The sequence below is a fragment of the Ranitomeya variabilis genome, chromosome 5 (assembly GCF_051348905.1).
Source record: "Ranitomeya variabilis isolate aRanVar5 chromosome 5, aRanVar5.hap1, whole genome shotgun sequence".
Classification (NCBI taxonomy): Eukaryota; Metazoa; Chordata; class Amphibia; order Anura; family Dendrobatidae; genus Ranitomeya; species Ranitomeya variabilis.
In genome coordinates this window covers 35,793,500-35,810,922 of record NC_135236.1, presented here as the reverse complement: position 1 = coordinate 35,810,922, position 17,423 = coordinate 35,793,500, and the positions used below count along the sequence as shown (strand labels likewise).

The window sequence follows — 17,423 nt, the reverse complement described above, 5'->3', positions numbered from 1 at the left end:
CAACCAAATAGCTAACTAGGTTTTTGACGATGTATCATGACCTAATGATGTCATAATGTGAGACTTGATGTATTTGGCCTGATTGATGCTGAAAGCCCCAGCACTAAGCCAAAATGATGGTGTAGCTGAAAAGGACGCCTAGAGGACTGGATGCACGGAGGACAAGAACCATAGGTTTGCAGTGGTGGAATAGATGGACTGCGAAAATAAAATATTTTTTTACAAAATTGGCAGATTTGCTCAGTTCTAATAGAGCTCTTTGATTCTTGTAGTAAAGCTTCTTAAAGATGGGTGGTTGTGTAGATCTGCAATATAGTCCACATACAGTTTGGTATAGAATATTGATGAGGGAATCTGCTGAAATGCAGACTATTAAGTTCGCTCAAAATTTTCATCTCACAGTCTCCTTCCTCATCTATACTTTAAGGTACAATGTCATTTTTCAAAAAGCCTCTGATGTCACAATGCACATTGTGACATTACAATGTTCACCATTCAAAGACTAGTCAAAATCTTGGGCAATGTACATTACGACATTTTGATATCATGACTTGCACTGTCATGTCAGAGACCTATTCGGCCACAGAAGTCTTTTCACAAAGCAGGAATGGAGCAAGAGGACATTGAGTGCAGTGGAGACGTAAAGAAGAGGCCAGAGGGAGTAGTCCAAAGGCTCAGATGGGGTGCTGATGTGGCAAGGCTGGGGAACAGTTAGACAATTTTTATTTTTTATTTATACAACTCTTTCCCAGGCCTCTACAAATCAGCAAAATGGCTTCACACAAAGAAAATCACACAAGAAAAATCAAACCTGAGAGAATCCAGATTTTCATTAAATTGGAGATGAATGGAACTGATTTGCTCATCTCTACTGTAGTTTATAAAGTTGTTTTTATTTTCCTCCTTCAAAAGACTTTTATAGTCCAGGATATATAAAAATATTCAATAGTTTCTGTAGTTATTATGAAGGTATCCTTACATTTTTGTCAATTATGACTTTCTAGCTCCTGCACTATATGAAGAAGGTAAGAATAAAGATGAATGGGGGAAGAGAAATTTACTTTGATGAAAACGGAGATCCACCCGCTGTATATGACATAGTAAACTGGCAGCTGAGCCCAGAAGGTATCATTAAGCAGGTCAAGGTTGGCAGTTATGACACGTCAGCTTCTCCAGGTGAAGTCTACACCATTAATTCAAGTATATTGCAATGGAAAAATGATGACACTCAGGTAAAAAATATGAGAAATTAGATGAACTTTAATATTGGTGGAGTGGTACTCCTTTTGGGTGCTAAATACCTATGAAAAAGTTGGTACGTTAAAGTTTATCCTAAATTATAAATCAATTCTCATCTTTTTGTATAGGTTCCTTTATCAGTTTGTAGCCAAAGATGTCCTCCAGGTTTCTGGAGAGCAGCTAAAGAAGGGAAACCTTCCTGCTGCTTTGAGTGCATTCCATGTTCGCTTGGAGAAATCACCAATGACACATGTAAGTGAGGTATCCCAAAGACTGAGCTATGAATCTGAAGATTTCTCACCTTAGACATTTATGACATTTCCAGAGGATTAAGTTTAAGATATATACTGGGGTCAGACATGGCTGGATATCAGTGGGGTGCAGAACAGGGAAGAGATGACTGAAAAGGAGATGCCATTTTGTCAGCTTTTCCAGAAACACAGAGATTCATTAACCAGTACCAATCCTATTTCAAAAACGTAACATTTGTCTGTAAAATAGATAATTTCTTCCTGATTGCTAGCTTTTTTTCGATCCTGAGAACAGGGACCTTGTTTGAATGGAGTGATGAGAACGTAAAAACAGCAATATATAATAGTTTGAATGTATCACATGATCCTACAAAAATCTTGAGAACATAGCATAAGCAGGAATTAAAATTAAAACATAACTTTTAATGTATAACCAAATAAAGGAGTATATTAAATAAACTGTCACCCAAAAAGTGTATCGATAAAAAAGTACTACTGGGTATACCCCGTCAGGGGACGTGCCATAAAAAATTTAGTACTTATACAAGATTTTATTGCAGACGCTGGCAGTGGTCCAGTGTCCTATCACTCAATCCAAGGTACCTGATTAAATGGTGATAATGCCTGTAGAAGAAGCATTTATCAAGTGCCAACACAAATAAACAGATAGCCTTGGTTGCATTAATATTATCAGTTATCACAAAGCAAAGGGAGGGGTAAGATCAATTGGAAAAGACATGTACACAAAAGTAATATTGGAAAAATCTCACCAATTGCTGAGGATAGGTAAGGTGGAGCCCCAATTCGCTTAGGTGGAGAGATTCTTCAAGCCACAGCAGCAGGAGACAATTCCCTGTCAGTCCCTGGAGGGCTATCAATACTATACTGCAGTATAGTATAGAGGGTGGCAGCTCTATCTGTAGCACTGAAGCACCTTATCTCCCATGCAAGCTAGTCCCCTGATGATCCTGCTTGCAAAGAAACGCGTTGGGACCTGGAAATAGGGAGAGTGCAGGGCATGTTATACCTTAGTGGTAGATGTGGACTGTCCTTGTAAGGGCAGGAGCTCGGGGATTGAGATTTATTGATAGCCCTCCAGGGACTGACAGGGAATTGTCTCCTGCTGCTGTGGCTTGAAGAATCTCTCCACCTAAGCGAATTGGGGCTCCACCTTACCTATCCTCAGCAATTGGTGAGATTTTTCCAATATTACTTTTGTGTACATGTCTTTTCCAATTGATCTTACCCCTCCCTTTGCTTTGTGATAACTGCTAATATTAATTCAACCAAGGCTATCTGTTTATTTGTATTGGCACTTGATAAATGCTTCTTCTACAGGCATTATCACCATTTAATCAGGCACCTTGGATTGAGTGATAGGACACTGGACCACTGCCAGCGTCTGCAATAAAATCTTGTATAAGTACTAAATTTTTTATGGCACGTCCCCTGACGGGGTATACCCAGTAGTACTTTTTTATCGATACACTTTTTGGGTGACAATTTATTTAATATATTCCTTTATTTGGTTATACATTAAAAGTTATGTTTTAATTTTAATTCCTGCTTATGCTATGTTCTCTAGTGATGAGAACGTACAAGCTCCGTGGCTACACTTACTGTCAAAGGGATTGTCGATTATACCCAATTGATGTAGTTGGCCATCTCTGTCAATCATCGTTTCATTCAAATGGGACATTTGAGAGTCCCTTTTGTGGGATCGTTGTGAGTTCAAATGGTGGAATTGGCAGGAATAGGCAAGGTATTAATTATCCACATGATTAACTTTGACCAGTGATGAGGCAAAGGCATCATCTAGTTTTAACCAGTGAAGTCTCTCGCTAGTCAAAAAATATTGAGAACTTCAAGACAGGAGACAAGTGAATTCCTTTAATTCCTTTCATCTTTGAATCATCTAATTGGTCCATAAAATTTTATTTCGATCAAATGGATTAGACATGAATTTAAAGTGCTCTACAGCCCATATTTGCTTTGATAATACAAGTGTAACACTCTAAGGTCTTCGAGTACTGTAGATGAACACTTTCAAGTTTTTCTAAGCAAGCACAACCTTAAACTATCAAAATGACTGCAACATATCTGGCTATTACTATTTTGATGTTAACTAGTCATGAGCGAGCATGCTCGTCACTGCTCGTCACTCGCTTGAGCATCATTAAGCGCCAGATGCTCATTACTCGGCGAGTATTTTTTTAATGCTCGAGCACAAGCTGGAGTCCCTGCCCCACATGATTGATGCTTTCTTGACAGCCAATAAACATGCAGTAACTGGAATGCTGTAGCCATCTATATAAGACCCATGGAGCTAAGCACACTGTACCTCAGACACAGGCAGCGTAGCGAGAGGTGCTGGTGAGAGAGGGACATAATTGTAGCTACGTATAGGCATTCAACCACATTTATATTTCTTTCAACAACAACAACCCTTACTAGGGCTAATAATAATCAATATTAATACTTCGGTTAGCAGTACTTAGGGACAGATTGTGCTGGAGGGGTCATTTTGAACAGGATAGGGTAAAATGCACATCCTTTATGCTGCTGCCTGCAGCTCATACCAAAAACCCTTCTCAGGGCTAATAATTTTCTTTTTGCATTAATCCTGCAAAGCATTTTTAGTAGGGAAATATTACATGGCATTTATAGTGCTTCAGTTGTGCAGCAAAAGCATGCAGCCAGACTTGGTTGGTTTGCAATAGCAGTGCTATATAGTGCAAGCAGTGAACCAAGTCCTGAGGTGTGCAAATTTTTCTGCTATACTAATCCTGCAAAGTGTTTTTAGCAGGAAAATATTATACAGCATTTATACTGCGCCAGACTTGTTTAGTTAGCAATAGCATCACTATTTTGCTACTGCAGTGTATGTCAATTTGAGGTGTGCAAATTTTTCTGTGATCCTAATCATGCAGGTTAGGGTTGAGTGACTTTCATTTTTTAAAGATCGAGTCGGGTTTTATGAAACCCGACTTTGTCCAGAGTCAAGTCGAGTGCAGTCGGCCGATTATCGCTAAAAGTCGGGGATCGACCGAAACACAAAACCCAATGCAAGTCAATGGGGAAGCATAGTCGGCAGTGAGTGGAGGCCAGGAAAACACCTACAGTGCCCATTTTAATGCCAAAGACATCCATTCTTGTTTCTGAAGCTTGTCAATCTTAATTAACTTTATAATAATAGTTGTTCATTGGAACTTGGGGGTCATTTGGCAAAAGTTGTGGGGGGTAGGGCTGGTTCAAGGTTTTAGTGGGCCCAGGAATCATGGACTATGTCACGGCGGTGGAGCAGGGAGAGGTAAGTATTTCAACGTTGCAAGTGCTGTGATCCTGAGCAAGCAGGGGGGGCCCACTCGTTCGCATTGGCACTGGCACCGGGCCCCTCAAAGTACAGCGGTGTGTTTGCATGGCGGGGGCGCCTCCCACCAGCAGCGATACTTTTGCATACTCTGAGGGGCCCTGTGCCAGTGACATCGCCAACGAGTATGCCCCCCCCACCTGATGAAGGAACCTGCACTTTCATCAGCACCTTCCTCTTTGTCCCTGTGTAAGGTGGTATAACATGCGGGAAGGGGAACCTTACTTTCAGCAGGGTCAGATTCTGGCTGTCTAGAGTGCAAGGGGAATGTAGTGGTCTAGGTCAATGTACCAGCAGACTCATCTAGCAGTAGCTGGGCAATGGGCAGGATGAGGAGGAAACAGATATAGGGCCAAAGAATAAAGTAGGCTAAATGCGGTTCAAAATTGGTAACAGGACTAAACAGGCGGCATTGCTTTGTTCAGTGGAGTAGCAAACCCAGGAGCAGCAGACACTGTTTTAAGGGCCCAACCACACTAGTAGGCCAAATGCAGTTTAATATCTGCTACTGTAGGCCAAAAGCCTAAAGACTGAAGCTCAGCTTTATACAGTGGAGGACAACACCAGGGAGGGGCAGACACCGTTAGTAGGCCCTAACCACCAAGTTTTTAAAAAACAGCACTTAATGAGAGCCAGAAGGTTAAAGCTCAGCTTTATTCAGTTGGGGGCAAACACCAGGGAGGGGCAGACACCGCTAGTAGGCTGTAACCACCAAGTTTTTTAAAAAAACAGCACTTAATGAGAGCCAGAAGGTTGAAGCTCAGCTTTATACAGTGGAGGTCAACACCAGGGAGGGGCAGACACCGTTAGTAGGCCGTAACCAAAGTTGAAGGCCAAGGTACTCGGAGTCCCAGGCAGATTACTATTTCACCATGGGTAAGCGAATGTGTATCAGTCTTGCACTGCAATCGATTTAAGTATGGCAGATACATGGCCACATGGACATTAGCCTTATACTAAATATCTATGCCATGCTTTTCTTGTGCTGATACTGGCGCTCATTTACATGGATATACCATGGTGTTTTTTACTGGTTTTTTTCTTGCCTGAGACTCGGATGTTTTTGTACTAAGGTCTCCCTTATTCTATTACTATATTGTTAAAATTCCTTTTGAACTATGTTATGTTCTTTTAATGATTGTTGTAATAAAAATTAATTTTTTATATATTCGTATAGAACTCCTTTTTTCGTGTAATATTCAAGTATTCGGAGTATACGTTATCACTCTTTAATACACATATGGGTAGAGGTAACTTTTTTCTTATACCTGCACACAGAGTATGTGGGGCCCATATTATTTCTGTTGGTTTGTTAATATCTGATACTATAGGCCGAAAGCCAGAAGGTTGAAGCTCAGCTTCATACAGTGGAGAACAACACCAGGGAGCGGCAGACACCGTTAGTAGGCCCTAACCACCCAGTTTTTAAAAAAACAGCACTTAATGAGAGCCAGAAGGTTGAAGCTCAGCTTTATACAGTGGAGGTCAACACCAGGGAGGGGCAGACACCGTTAGTAGGCCGTAACCAAAGTTGAAGGCCAAATGCAGTTTAATATCTGATACTATAGGCCGAAAGCCAGAAGGTTGAAGCTCAGCTTTATACAGTGGAGAACAACACCAGGGAGCGGCAGACACCGTTAGTAGGCCGTAACCAAAGTTGAAGGCCAAATGCAGTTTAATATCTGATACTATAGGCCGAAAGCCAGAAGGTTGAAGCTCAGCTTTATTCAGTTGAGGACAAACACCAGGGAGCGGCAGACACCGTTAGTAGGCCCTAACCACCAAGTTTTTAAAAAACAGCACTTAATGAGAGCCAGAAGGTTGAAGCTCAGCTTTATTCAGTTGAGGTCAACACCAGGGATCAGCAAACAGAGGTATTATGCCCCAACCAGCACTTAAAAAAAAAAAAAAATTAGAGCCAGAAGGTTGAAGCTCAGCTTTATACAGTGGAGGTCAACACCAGGGAGGGGCAGACACCGTTAGTAGGCTGTAACCACCAAGTTTTTTAAAAAACAGCACTTAATGAGAGCCAGAAGGTTGAAGCTCAGCTTTATACAGTGGAGGTCAACACCAGGGAGGGGCAGACACCGTTAGTAGGCCGTAACCAAAGTTGAAGGCCAAATGCAGTTTAATATCTGATACTATAGGCCGAAAGCCAGAAGGTTGAAGCTCAGCTTTATTCAGTTGAGGATAAACACCAGGGAGCAGCAGACACCGTTAGTAGGCCCTAACCACCAAGTTTTTAAAAAACAGCACTTAATGAGAGCCAGAAGGTTGAAGCTCAGCTTTATACAGTGGAGAACAACACCAGGGAGCGGCAGACACCGTTAGTAGGCCGTAACCAAAGTTGAAGGCCAAATGCAGTTTAATATCTGATACTATAGGCCGAAAGCCAGAAGGTTGAAGCTCAGCTTTATACAGTGGAGAACAACACCAGGGAGCAGCAGACACCGTTAGTAGGCCGTAACCAAAGTTGAAGGCCAAATGCAGTTTAATATCTGATACTATAGGCCGAAAGCCAGAAGGTTGAAGGTCAGCTTTATACAGTGGAGAACAACACCAGGGAGCGGCAGACACCGTTAGTAGGCCGTAACCAAAGTTGAAGGCCAAATGCAGTTTAATATCTGATACTATAGGCCGAAAGCCAGAAGGTTGAAGCTCAGCTTTATTCAGTTGAGGATAAACACCAGGGAGCAGCAGACACCGTTAGTAGGCCCTAACCACCAAGTTTTTTAAAAAATAGCACTTAATGAGAGCCAGAAGGTTGAAGCTCAGCTTTATACAGTGGAGAACAACACCAGGGAGCGGCAGACACCGTTAGTAGGCCGTAACCAAAGTTGAAGGCCAAATGCAGTTTAATATCTGATACTATAGGCCGAAAGCCAGAAGGTTGAAGCTCAGCTTTATACAGTGGAGAACAACACCAGGGAGCGGCAGACACCGTTAGTAGGCCGTAACAAAAGTTGAAGGCCAAATGCAGTTTAATATCTGATACTATAGGCCGAAAGCCAGAAGGTTGAAGCTCAGCTTTATTCAGTTGAGGATAAACACCAGGGAGCGGCAGACACCGTTAGTAGGCCCTAACCACCAAGTTTTTAAAAAACAGCACTTAATGAGAGCCAGAAGGTTGAAGCTCAGCTTTATACAGTGGAGAACAACACCAGGGAGCGGCAGACACCGTTAGTAGGCCGTAACCAAAGTTGAAGGCCAAATGCAGTTTAATATCTGATACTATAGGCCGAAAGCCAGAAGGTTGAAGCTCAGCTTTATACAGTGGAGAAGAACACCAGGGAGTGGCAGACACCGTTAGTAGGCCGTAACCAAAGTTGAAGGCCAAATGAAGTTTAATATCTGATACTATATGCCGAAAGCCAGAAGGTTGAAGCTCAGCTTTATTCAGTTGAGGATAAACACCAGGGAGCGGCAGACACCGTTAGTAGGCCCTAACCACCAAGTTTTTAAAAAACAGCACTTAATGAGAGCCAGAAGGTTGAAGCTCAGCTTTATACAGTGGAGAACAACACCAGGGAGCGGCAGACACCGTTAGTAGGCCGTAACCAAAGTTGAAGGCCAAATGCAGTTTAATATCTGATACTATAGGCCGAAAGCCAGAAGGTTGAAGCTCAGCTTTATTCAGTTGAGGACAAACACCAGGGAGCGGCAGACACCGTTAGTAGGCCCTAACCACCAAGTTTTTAAAAAACAGCACTTAATGAGAGCCAGAAGGTTGAAGCTCAGCTTTATACAGTGGAGAACAACACCAGGGAGCGGCAGACACCGTTAGTAGGCCGTAACCAAAGTTGAAGGCCAAATGCAGTTTAATATCTGATACTATAGGCCGAAAGCCAGAAGGTTGAAGCTCCGATTTAGACAGTGGAGGACAATTTGAATTAGGGACTGCAAACAGACTTAGTAGGCTGTCCCCTGTGGACCATGCATCCACCACATTAACCCATTGCGCCGTAATGGACACGTAATCTTCCGTGGCCATGCCTACAGGTCCATGCGTCTGTTGTCAGGTGCACCTTTGTACTCACAGATTGCCAGAGTGCATGGACAATGCGGTCTTTTACATGCTGGTGGAGGGTTGGGATGGCTTTTCTCGCAAAAGAAGTGTCGACTGGTTAGCTTGTAGCGTGGTACAGCGTAGTCCATCATGGCCTTATTAATAGTAAATAAAATATATAACTAGGCTCTATGAACTTTTAAATAGGTTCCAGGGGTACACGGGCAGCATTGGTGTGGTCAGTGGAGGAGTATGGCAAGAAGGGACCGCAGACAGGCTAACGAAGGCCTAACATAACAAACAATAGGCTCATGGCAGTTTTAAATCGGTTACATGGATACACAGGCAGCTTTGTGGTCAGCGGAGGAGGAGCATTGCAAGAAGGGACCGCAGACAGGCTAACGAAGGCCTAACATAACAAACAATAGGCTCATGGCAGTTTTAAATCAGTTACATGGATACACAGGCAGGCACTCCAGGCAGCATTGTGGTCAGTGGAGGAGTATTGCAAGTAGGGACCGCAGACAGGCTAACAAAGGCCTAAAATAACAAACAATAGGCTCAAGGCAGTTTTAAATCGGTTACATGGATACACAGGCAGCTTTGTGGTCAGCGGAGGAGGAGTATTGCAAGAAGGGACCGCAGACAGGCTAACGAAGGCCTAACATAACAAACAATAGGCTCATGGCAGTTTTAAATCGGTTACATGGATACTCAGGCAGCATTGTGGTCAGTGGAGGAGTATTGCAAGGAGTGTCTGACACAGTTAGTATTCCCAAAAAATAAATAGATGTTAATGTCTCGCAAAACAACAATAAATTAAAAAAGGGTGGCATGCTTAGGTACAGGGGTGGGCTCATCTGCAGAGTTTATGAAAAAGTAATTTGGCAGTAAATTACTATTTACTGGTGTCAATATAGGACACTGACCCAGACTACTTTAACTAGCATCATCGATGTCAACAAATTGGTATTGTCAGTGCCAGGCATTGAATGATGTCAGCGCATAGACTAAACATTGGTGGAGCTGTGCGAGATAATTTTGAACGTGGTAGAGCACAGTTTGAGCTGGGGGGGGAACTCTCTTGTGGCCGGCGGTACCGCCCCAGGGCCCCTCATGTTACAACGGTGTGTCTGACGTTGGGTGCGCACCACCACCGCCAGAGACACTACATTGTACTATGAGGGACCCAGTGGCAGTGCCGTCGACCAAAAGCGGGCACACCCACCTCTTCAGACAAACAGCACTGTAACGGGTGCTTGCGCCAAGTGGCGAGACCACAGCCCCGTGGGGGGAGTTTTCCCAATGGGGGAGGTGTAAACATGTCGTATGCTGGACAAACAGCTGCTGCAAATTAAGAGTTTGGAACACTCAGTAAGACCAGTCCACAAGCAAGCAATTTTTATAGGAAAGCTAGGTGTCAGCCGGGAAAGGTGGGGCAAAATAATTTGAAATCCAGGAGTGGTTCATTTTAATGAAGGTGAGATCATCCACATTTTCGGTAGCCAGACGAGTCCTTTTTTCGGTTAATATTGAACCAGCAGCACTGAATACTCTTTCTGATAGCACACTAGCTGCTGGGCAAGCAAGCTCCTGCAATGCATATTCTGCCAATTCAGGCCAGGTGTCTAATTTGGATGCCCAGTAATCAAATGGGAATGACAGTTGAGGGAGAACATCGATAAGGGATGAAAAATAGTTAGTAACCATACTGGACAAATGTTGTCTCCTGTCACTTTGAATAGATGCTGCAGTACCTGTCCTGTCTGCGGTCATTGCGAAATCACTCAACAACCTGGTCAGAAAACCCCTCTGTCCAATGCCAATTCTGATCTGTGCACCTCTAACACCTCTGCCATGTAGCCCCCTGCAGCTTGTGTGAGAACCATCACCGGCGCTGTGTGCTGGGAATGCCTGAATCAAACTGTCTACAAGAGTAGCTTGTTTGGTTGCTAATATTTGTTCGAGGTTCTCATGTGGCATAATATTTTGCAATTTGCCTTTATAGCGAGGGTCAAGGATGCAGGCCAACCAGTAATCATCATCGCTCATCATTTTTATAATGCGTGTGTCCCTTTTGAGGATACGTAAGGCATAATCCGCCATGTGAGCCAAAGTTCCAGTTGTCAAATCTGCGGTTGTGCTGGTTGGAGGGGCAGTTGCAGGCAAATCTACGTCACTTGTCTCCCTTAAAAAAACAGAACCCGGCCTTGCAATGCCACTCATTTCTGTTGGCCCAGGAGAAGCTTCCTCATTCAAAAAGTACTCATCCCCATCATCCTCCTCGTCCTCCTCCTCCTCTTCGCCCGCTACCGCGTCCTCTACACGGCCCTGACCAGACAATGGCTGACTGTCATCAAGGCTTTCCTCTTCCTCGGCTGCAGACGCCTGCTCCTTTATGTGCGTCAAACTTTGCATCAGCAGACGCATTAGGGGGATGCTCATGCTTATTATGGCGTTGTCTGCACTAACCAGCCGTGTGCATTCCTCAAAACACTGAAGGACTTGACACAGGTCTTGTAGCTTCGACCACTGCACACCTGACAACTCCATGTCTGCCATCCAACTGCCTGCCCGTGTATCCTCCCACAAAAACATAACAGCACGCCTCTGTTCGCACAGTCTCTGAAGCATGTGCAGTGTGGAGTTCCACCTTGTTGCAACGTCGATGATTAGGTGATGCTGGGGAAGGTTCAAAGACCGCTGATAGTTCTGCATACGGCTGGAGTGTACGGGCGAACGGCGGATATGCGAGCAAAGTCTGAGCACTTTGAGGAGCAGGTCGGGTAACCCCGGGTAACTTTTCAGGAAGCACTGCACCACCAGGTTTAAGGTGTGAGCCAGGCAAGGAATGTGTTTCAGTTGGGAAAGGGCTATGGCAGCCATGAAATTCCTTCCGTTATCACTCACTACCTTGCCTGCCTCAAGATGTACAGTGCCCAGCCATGACTGAGTTTCATTCTGCAAGAACTCGGACAGAACTTCCGCGGTGTGTCTGTTGTCGCCCAAACACTTCATTGCCAATATAGCCTGCTGACGCTTGCCACTAGCTGTCCCATAATGGTACACCTGGTGTGCAACAGTGGCAGCTGCGGATGGAGTGGATGTGCGACTGCGGTCTGTGGACGAGCTCTCCCTTCTGCATGAGGAGGAGGAAGAGGAGGAGGGGGGGCGAACGCCTACAGCCAACTCTTTCCTTGACCGTGGGCTAGGCAGAACTGTCCCAATATTGCTGTCCCCTGTGGAGCCTGCATCCACCATATTCACCCAGTGTGCCGTGATGGACACGTAACGTCCCTGGCCATGCCTACTGGTCCATGCATCTGTTGTCAGGTGCACCTTTGTAGTCACAGACTGCCTGAGTGCATGGACGATGCGGTCTTTAACATGCTGTTGGAGGGCTGGGATGGCTTTTCTAGAAAAGAAGTGCCGACTGGGTAGCTCGTAGCGTGGTACAGCGTAGTCCATCAGCGCTTTGAAAGCTTCGCTTTCAACTAACCAGTAGGGCATCATCTCTAATGAGATTAGTCTAGCAATGTGGGCGTTCAAACCCTGTGTACGCGGATGCGAGGATGAGTACTTCCTTTTCCTAACAAGAGTCTCATGTAGGGTGAGCTGGACTGGAGAGCTGGAGATCGTGGAACTAGCGGTGGTGCCGGTGGACATGGGTGACTGAGAGAGGGTTGGAGATGGTATTCTTGCCGGTGCCCTACATGCAGTGTTTCCTACTGCAAACCTGGTGATTCCCTGACTGCTTTGGCCTGGCGACGAAAGCTGCACAAATACTGCAGGTGGTGTGGGAAATGGTCGGCTTACAGGGAGGGAAGGGATGTAGCGTTGCTGACTAGCTTCATTGGCCGAGGGTGCTGCAACCTTTAGGGACGTTTGGTAGTTAGTCCAGGCTTGCAAATGCATGGTGGATAAATGTCTATGCATGCAACTTGTATTTAGACTTTTAAGATTCTGACCTCTGCTTAAGGTAGTTGAACATTTTTGACACATGACTTTGCGCTGATCATTTGGATGTTGTTTAAAAAAATGCCAGACTGCACTCTTTCTACTATCGGATAACTTTTCAGGCATTGCAGACCGAGCTTCTTTAACCGGATGGCCACGCTGTCCTCCAACTGGTTTTGGTTTTGCAACGCGTTTTTGGCCAGATACGGGCCCGGTAGATGGAACCTGTTGTGATATTGATGCCTGCTGCGGCTCCTCCGCTTCAGAACTACTGCCGCCTGCACCCTGTTCCCCCAATGGCTGCCAATCGGGGTCCATAACTGGGTCATCTATGATCTCCTCTTCTATGTCGTGTGCAACTTCGTCTGTGTCACCGTGTAAGCCAGTGGTATAGCGTTCGTGACGGGGCACCATAGTCTCCGCTGGTTTTGATTCTGCCTCAGTACACTGCGAGGGCAATGTTCTGGTCTGAGTCAAAGGAACAGCATAGTAATCTGGCTGTGGCTGTGCATCTGTGCACTCCATGTCCGATTCAACTTCTAATGGGCATGGCCTGTTAACTGTTTCACTGTCTAACCAGGAACGGTATGTGTAAAGAGCTCCATGGAGTAACCTGTTGTGTCGACTGACGCATCCTTCACTGTTGTTTTTAGTGAAGGACACAAGGAAGCGACTTGTTCCTGACCGGGAGCATCCACTGATGATGCACTGCTCTGACATTTGGAACTTTCCGAGGAGGAGGCGAAAGAGCTAGAGGCAGAGTCAGCAATGAAAGCCAATACTTGTTCCTCCTGCGCCGGCTTCAAAAGTGGTTTTCCTACTCCCAGAAAAGAGAGCGTTCGAGGCCTTGTGTAGCCAGACAACGAACCTGGTTCAACAACTCGAGACTTAGGTGCTGTACTGCTTTTACCACGACCACCTGATGCTCCACCACCACTACCATCATTACCAGCTGACAATGACCGCCCACGGCCACGACCTCTTCCACTAGACTTCCTCATTGTTTGCAAAACGTAACCAAAGCAACGCTATTTGTTACTGTAAAACAACTTATAAGGTGAACTCAAACTTCTGTAGGATTTATATATACCTTTATAGGTGCCTGACACTGAAAGGAAAATCAGGCCCAATGTTACACACTAGGTTTTCTGTGCCCCAATAATTTGAGACAGATGGCACACACAGGACCAGCACTCAAGCAGAAATGCCAATCTTAATCTCCCACTATTATTTTTTTTTTAAAAGGGAGAATGTACCCCAAAAAAAAAAAAATGGCCAAGTATTACACAGTCGTTTTCGGTGGCACACAATGAGAGACAGATGCCACACACAGCAATGGCACGGAGGCAGACTTGCCAATATTTATCTCCCACTAATTTTTTTTTTTGAAAAGGGAGAATGTACCCCCCCCCAAAAAAAATGGGCAAGTATTACACAGTGGTTTTCGGTGCCACACAATGAGAGAACGATGCCACACACAGGACTGGCACAGAGGCAGAGTTGCCAATATTTATCTCCCACTAATTATTTTTTTTTTAAAAGGGAGAATGTACCCAAAAATAAAAAAATGGCCAAGTATTACACAGTGGTTTTCGGTGCCACACAATGAGAGACAGATGCCACCCACAGCAATGGCACGGAGGCAGACTTGCCAATATTTATCTCCCACTAATTTTTTTTTTTGAAAAGGGAGAATGTACCCAAAAATAAAAAAATGGCCAAGTATTACACAGTGGTTTTCGGTGCCACACAATGAGAGACAGATGCCACCCACAGCAATGGCACGGAGGCAGACTTGCCAATATTTATCTCCCACTAATTTTTTTTTTTAAAAGGGAGAATGTACCCCCCCAAAAAAATGGCCAAGTATTACACAGTGGTTTTCGGTGCCACACAATGAGAGACAGATGCCACACACAGCAATGGCACGGAGGCAGCCTTGCCAATATTTATCTCCCTCTAATTTTTTTTTTGAAAAGGGAGAATGTACCCCAAAAAAAAAAAAATGGCCAAGTATTACACACTGGTTTTCGGAGCCACACAATGAGAGACAGATGCCACCCACAGCAATGGCACGGAGGCAGACTTGCCAATATTTATATCCCACAAATTTTTTTTTTGAAAAGGGAGAATGTACCCCCCCCAAAAAAAAATGGCCAAGTATTACACAGTGGTTTTTGGTGCCACACAATGAGAGACAGATGCCACACACAGGACTGGCACAGAGGCAGAGTTGCCAATATTTATCTCCCACTAATTATTTTTTTTTGAAAAGGGAGAATGTACCCAAAAATAAAAAAATGGCCAAGTATTACACAGTGGTTTTCGGTGCCACACAATGAGAGACAGATGCCACCCACAGCAATGGCACGGAGGCAGACTTGCCAATATTTATCTCCCACTAATTTTTTTTTTTGAAAAGGGAGAGTGTACCCAAAAAAAAAAAATGGCCAAGTATTACACAGTGGTTTTCGGTGCCACACAATGAGATACAGATGCCACCCACAGCAATGGCACGGAGGCAGACTTGCCAATATTTATCTCCCACTAATTTTTTTTTTTTGAAAAGGGAGAATGTACCCAAAAATAAAAAAGGCCAAGTATTACACAGTGGTTTTCGGTGCCACACAATGAGATACAGATGCCACCCACAGCAATGGCACGGAGGCAGACTTGCCAATATTTATCTCCCACTAATTTTTTTTTTTGAAAAGGGAGAATGTACCCCCCCCCAAAAAAAATGGCCAAGTATTACACAGTGGTTTTCGGTGCCACACAATGAGAGACAGATGCCACACACAGGACTGGCACAGAGGCAGAGTTGCCAATATTTATCTCCCACTAATTATTTTTTTTTGAAAAGGGAGAATGTACCCAAAAATAAAAAAAGGCCAAGTATTACACAGTGGTTTTCGGTGCCACACAATGAGAGACAGATGCCACCCACAGCAATGGCACGGAGGCAGACTTGCCAATATTTATCTCCCACTAATTTACTAATTTTTTTTTTTGAAAAGGGAGAATGTACCCCCCCCAAAAAAAATGGCCAAGTATTACACAGTGGTTTTCGGTGGCACACAATGAGAGACAGATGCCACACACAGCAATGGCACGGAGGCAGACTTGCCAATATTTATCTCCCACTAATTTTTTTTTTTTGAAAAGGGAGAATGTACCCAAAAAAAAAATGGCCAAGTATTACACAGTGGTTTTCGGTGCCACACAATGAGAGACAGATGCCACACACAGGACTGGCACAGAGGCAGAGTTGCCAATATTTATCTCCCACTAATTATTTTTTTTTGAAAAGGGAGAATGTACCCAAAAATAAAAAAATGGCCAAGTATTACACAGTGGTTTTCGGTGCCACACAATGAGAGACAGATGCCACACACAGCAATGGCATGGAGGCAGACTTGCCAATATTTATCTCCCTGCAGTTATCTCAGAAAAGTATGGCAGGCAGCTATAAAAAGGACTGCTGCACACAAAAGTGTGGACAAACACAAGATAGCTGTGCAGAAAGGAAGGAAAAACAGGATTTGTGCTTTGAAAAAAGCAGTTGGTTTGCACAGCGGCGTACACACAGGCACAGCAACGCAGCTATCAGGGTCAGGGAGCCTTCTAGTGCAGCCCAATGAGCTACAGCGCTGAGGAAAAAAAATGTAGCTTCCACTGTCCCTGCAAAGGTGGTGTTGGACAGTGGAAATCACTACAGCACAAGCGGTTTGTAGCTTTATGTACCCTGCCTATCACTATCCCTGCTTCCGAAGAAGCTGCAGCAACCTCTCCCTACGCTCAGATCAGCAGCAGTAAGATGGCGGTCGGCGAGAACGCCCCTTTATAGCCCCTGTGACGCCGCAGAAAGCAAGCCAATCACTGCAATGCACTTCTCTAAGATGGTGGGGACTGAGATCTATGTCATCACGCTGCCCACACTCTGCATCCACCTTTATTGGCTGAGAAATGGCGCTTTTAGCATCATTGAAACGCGACTTTGGCGCGAACGTCGCGTACCGCATGGCAGACCCCACACAGGGATCGGCTCGGTTTCATGAGACGCCGACTTGCCAAAAGTCGGCGACTTATGAAAATGAACGATCCGTTTCGCTCAACCCTAATGCAGGTATTTATCAAATAAAATTTAAAATGGGCAAAGCGCGGGGTAAGGGATAAGGTAGTGGATAAGATGCTAGTGGTGAGCAAAGAAACTCAGGGCGTGGACGAGGAGAAACTGTGCCTGCTGTGGGAGCAAAACAAACACACACATCATGTCTAGCTAGCTTCCTGTCCCACTTTGTAAAGAGACATGGAACACCACTATTGAATCCAGACCAATGTGAAAAGATTGTTGGATGGATAGCAGATAATGGTTCCAGTCAATTTGCCAGCTCCCACACTGTCCAGCCTCAGTAGCCGTGATTCTAGACCACATAATTCTCACCCTGATCCTCCTTCCTCCCACCATGCTGAGTTCCTGGAGATTAGTGATCACACACTTGGACACGCTGAAGAGCAGTTCACATTTCCATTTGTAGATTGTGGCCTCTCGTCCTGTCTGTTTCAAGTGGGACATGAGGAGATCACATGTGGTGATGCC

At 44.7% G+C, this 17,423-nt stretch overlaps 1 protein-coding gene across 1 annotated transcript in view; it reads left to right on the top strand.

Moving 5' to 3' along the window:
- LOC143774811 (extracellular calcium-sensing receptor-like) overlaps positions 1–17,423 on the top strand; it is a 57,696-nt gene that overhangs the window by 24,858 nt on the left and 15,415 nt on the right. Inside the window, exons 4-5 of the mRNA XM_077262580.1 lie at positions 1,005–1,232; positions 1,368–1,491. Of these exons, the coding sequence (XP_077118695.1) occupies positions 1,005–1,232; positions 1,368–1,491 (352 nt within the window). The remainder of the gene's footprint in view (positions 1–1,004; positions 1,233–1,367; positions 1,492–17,423) is intronic.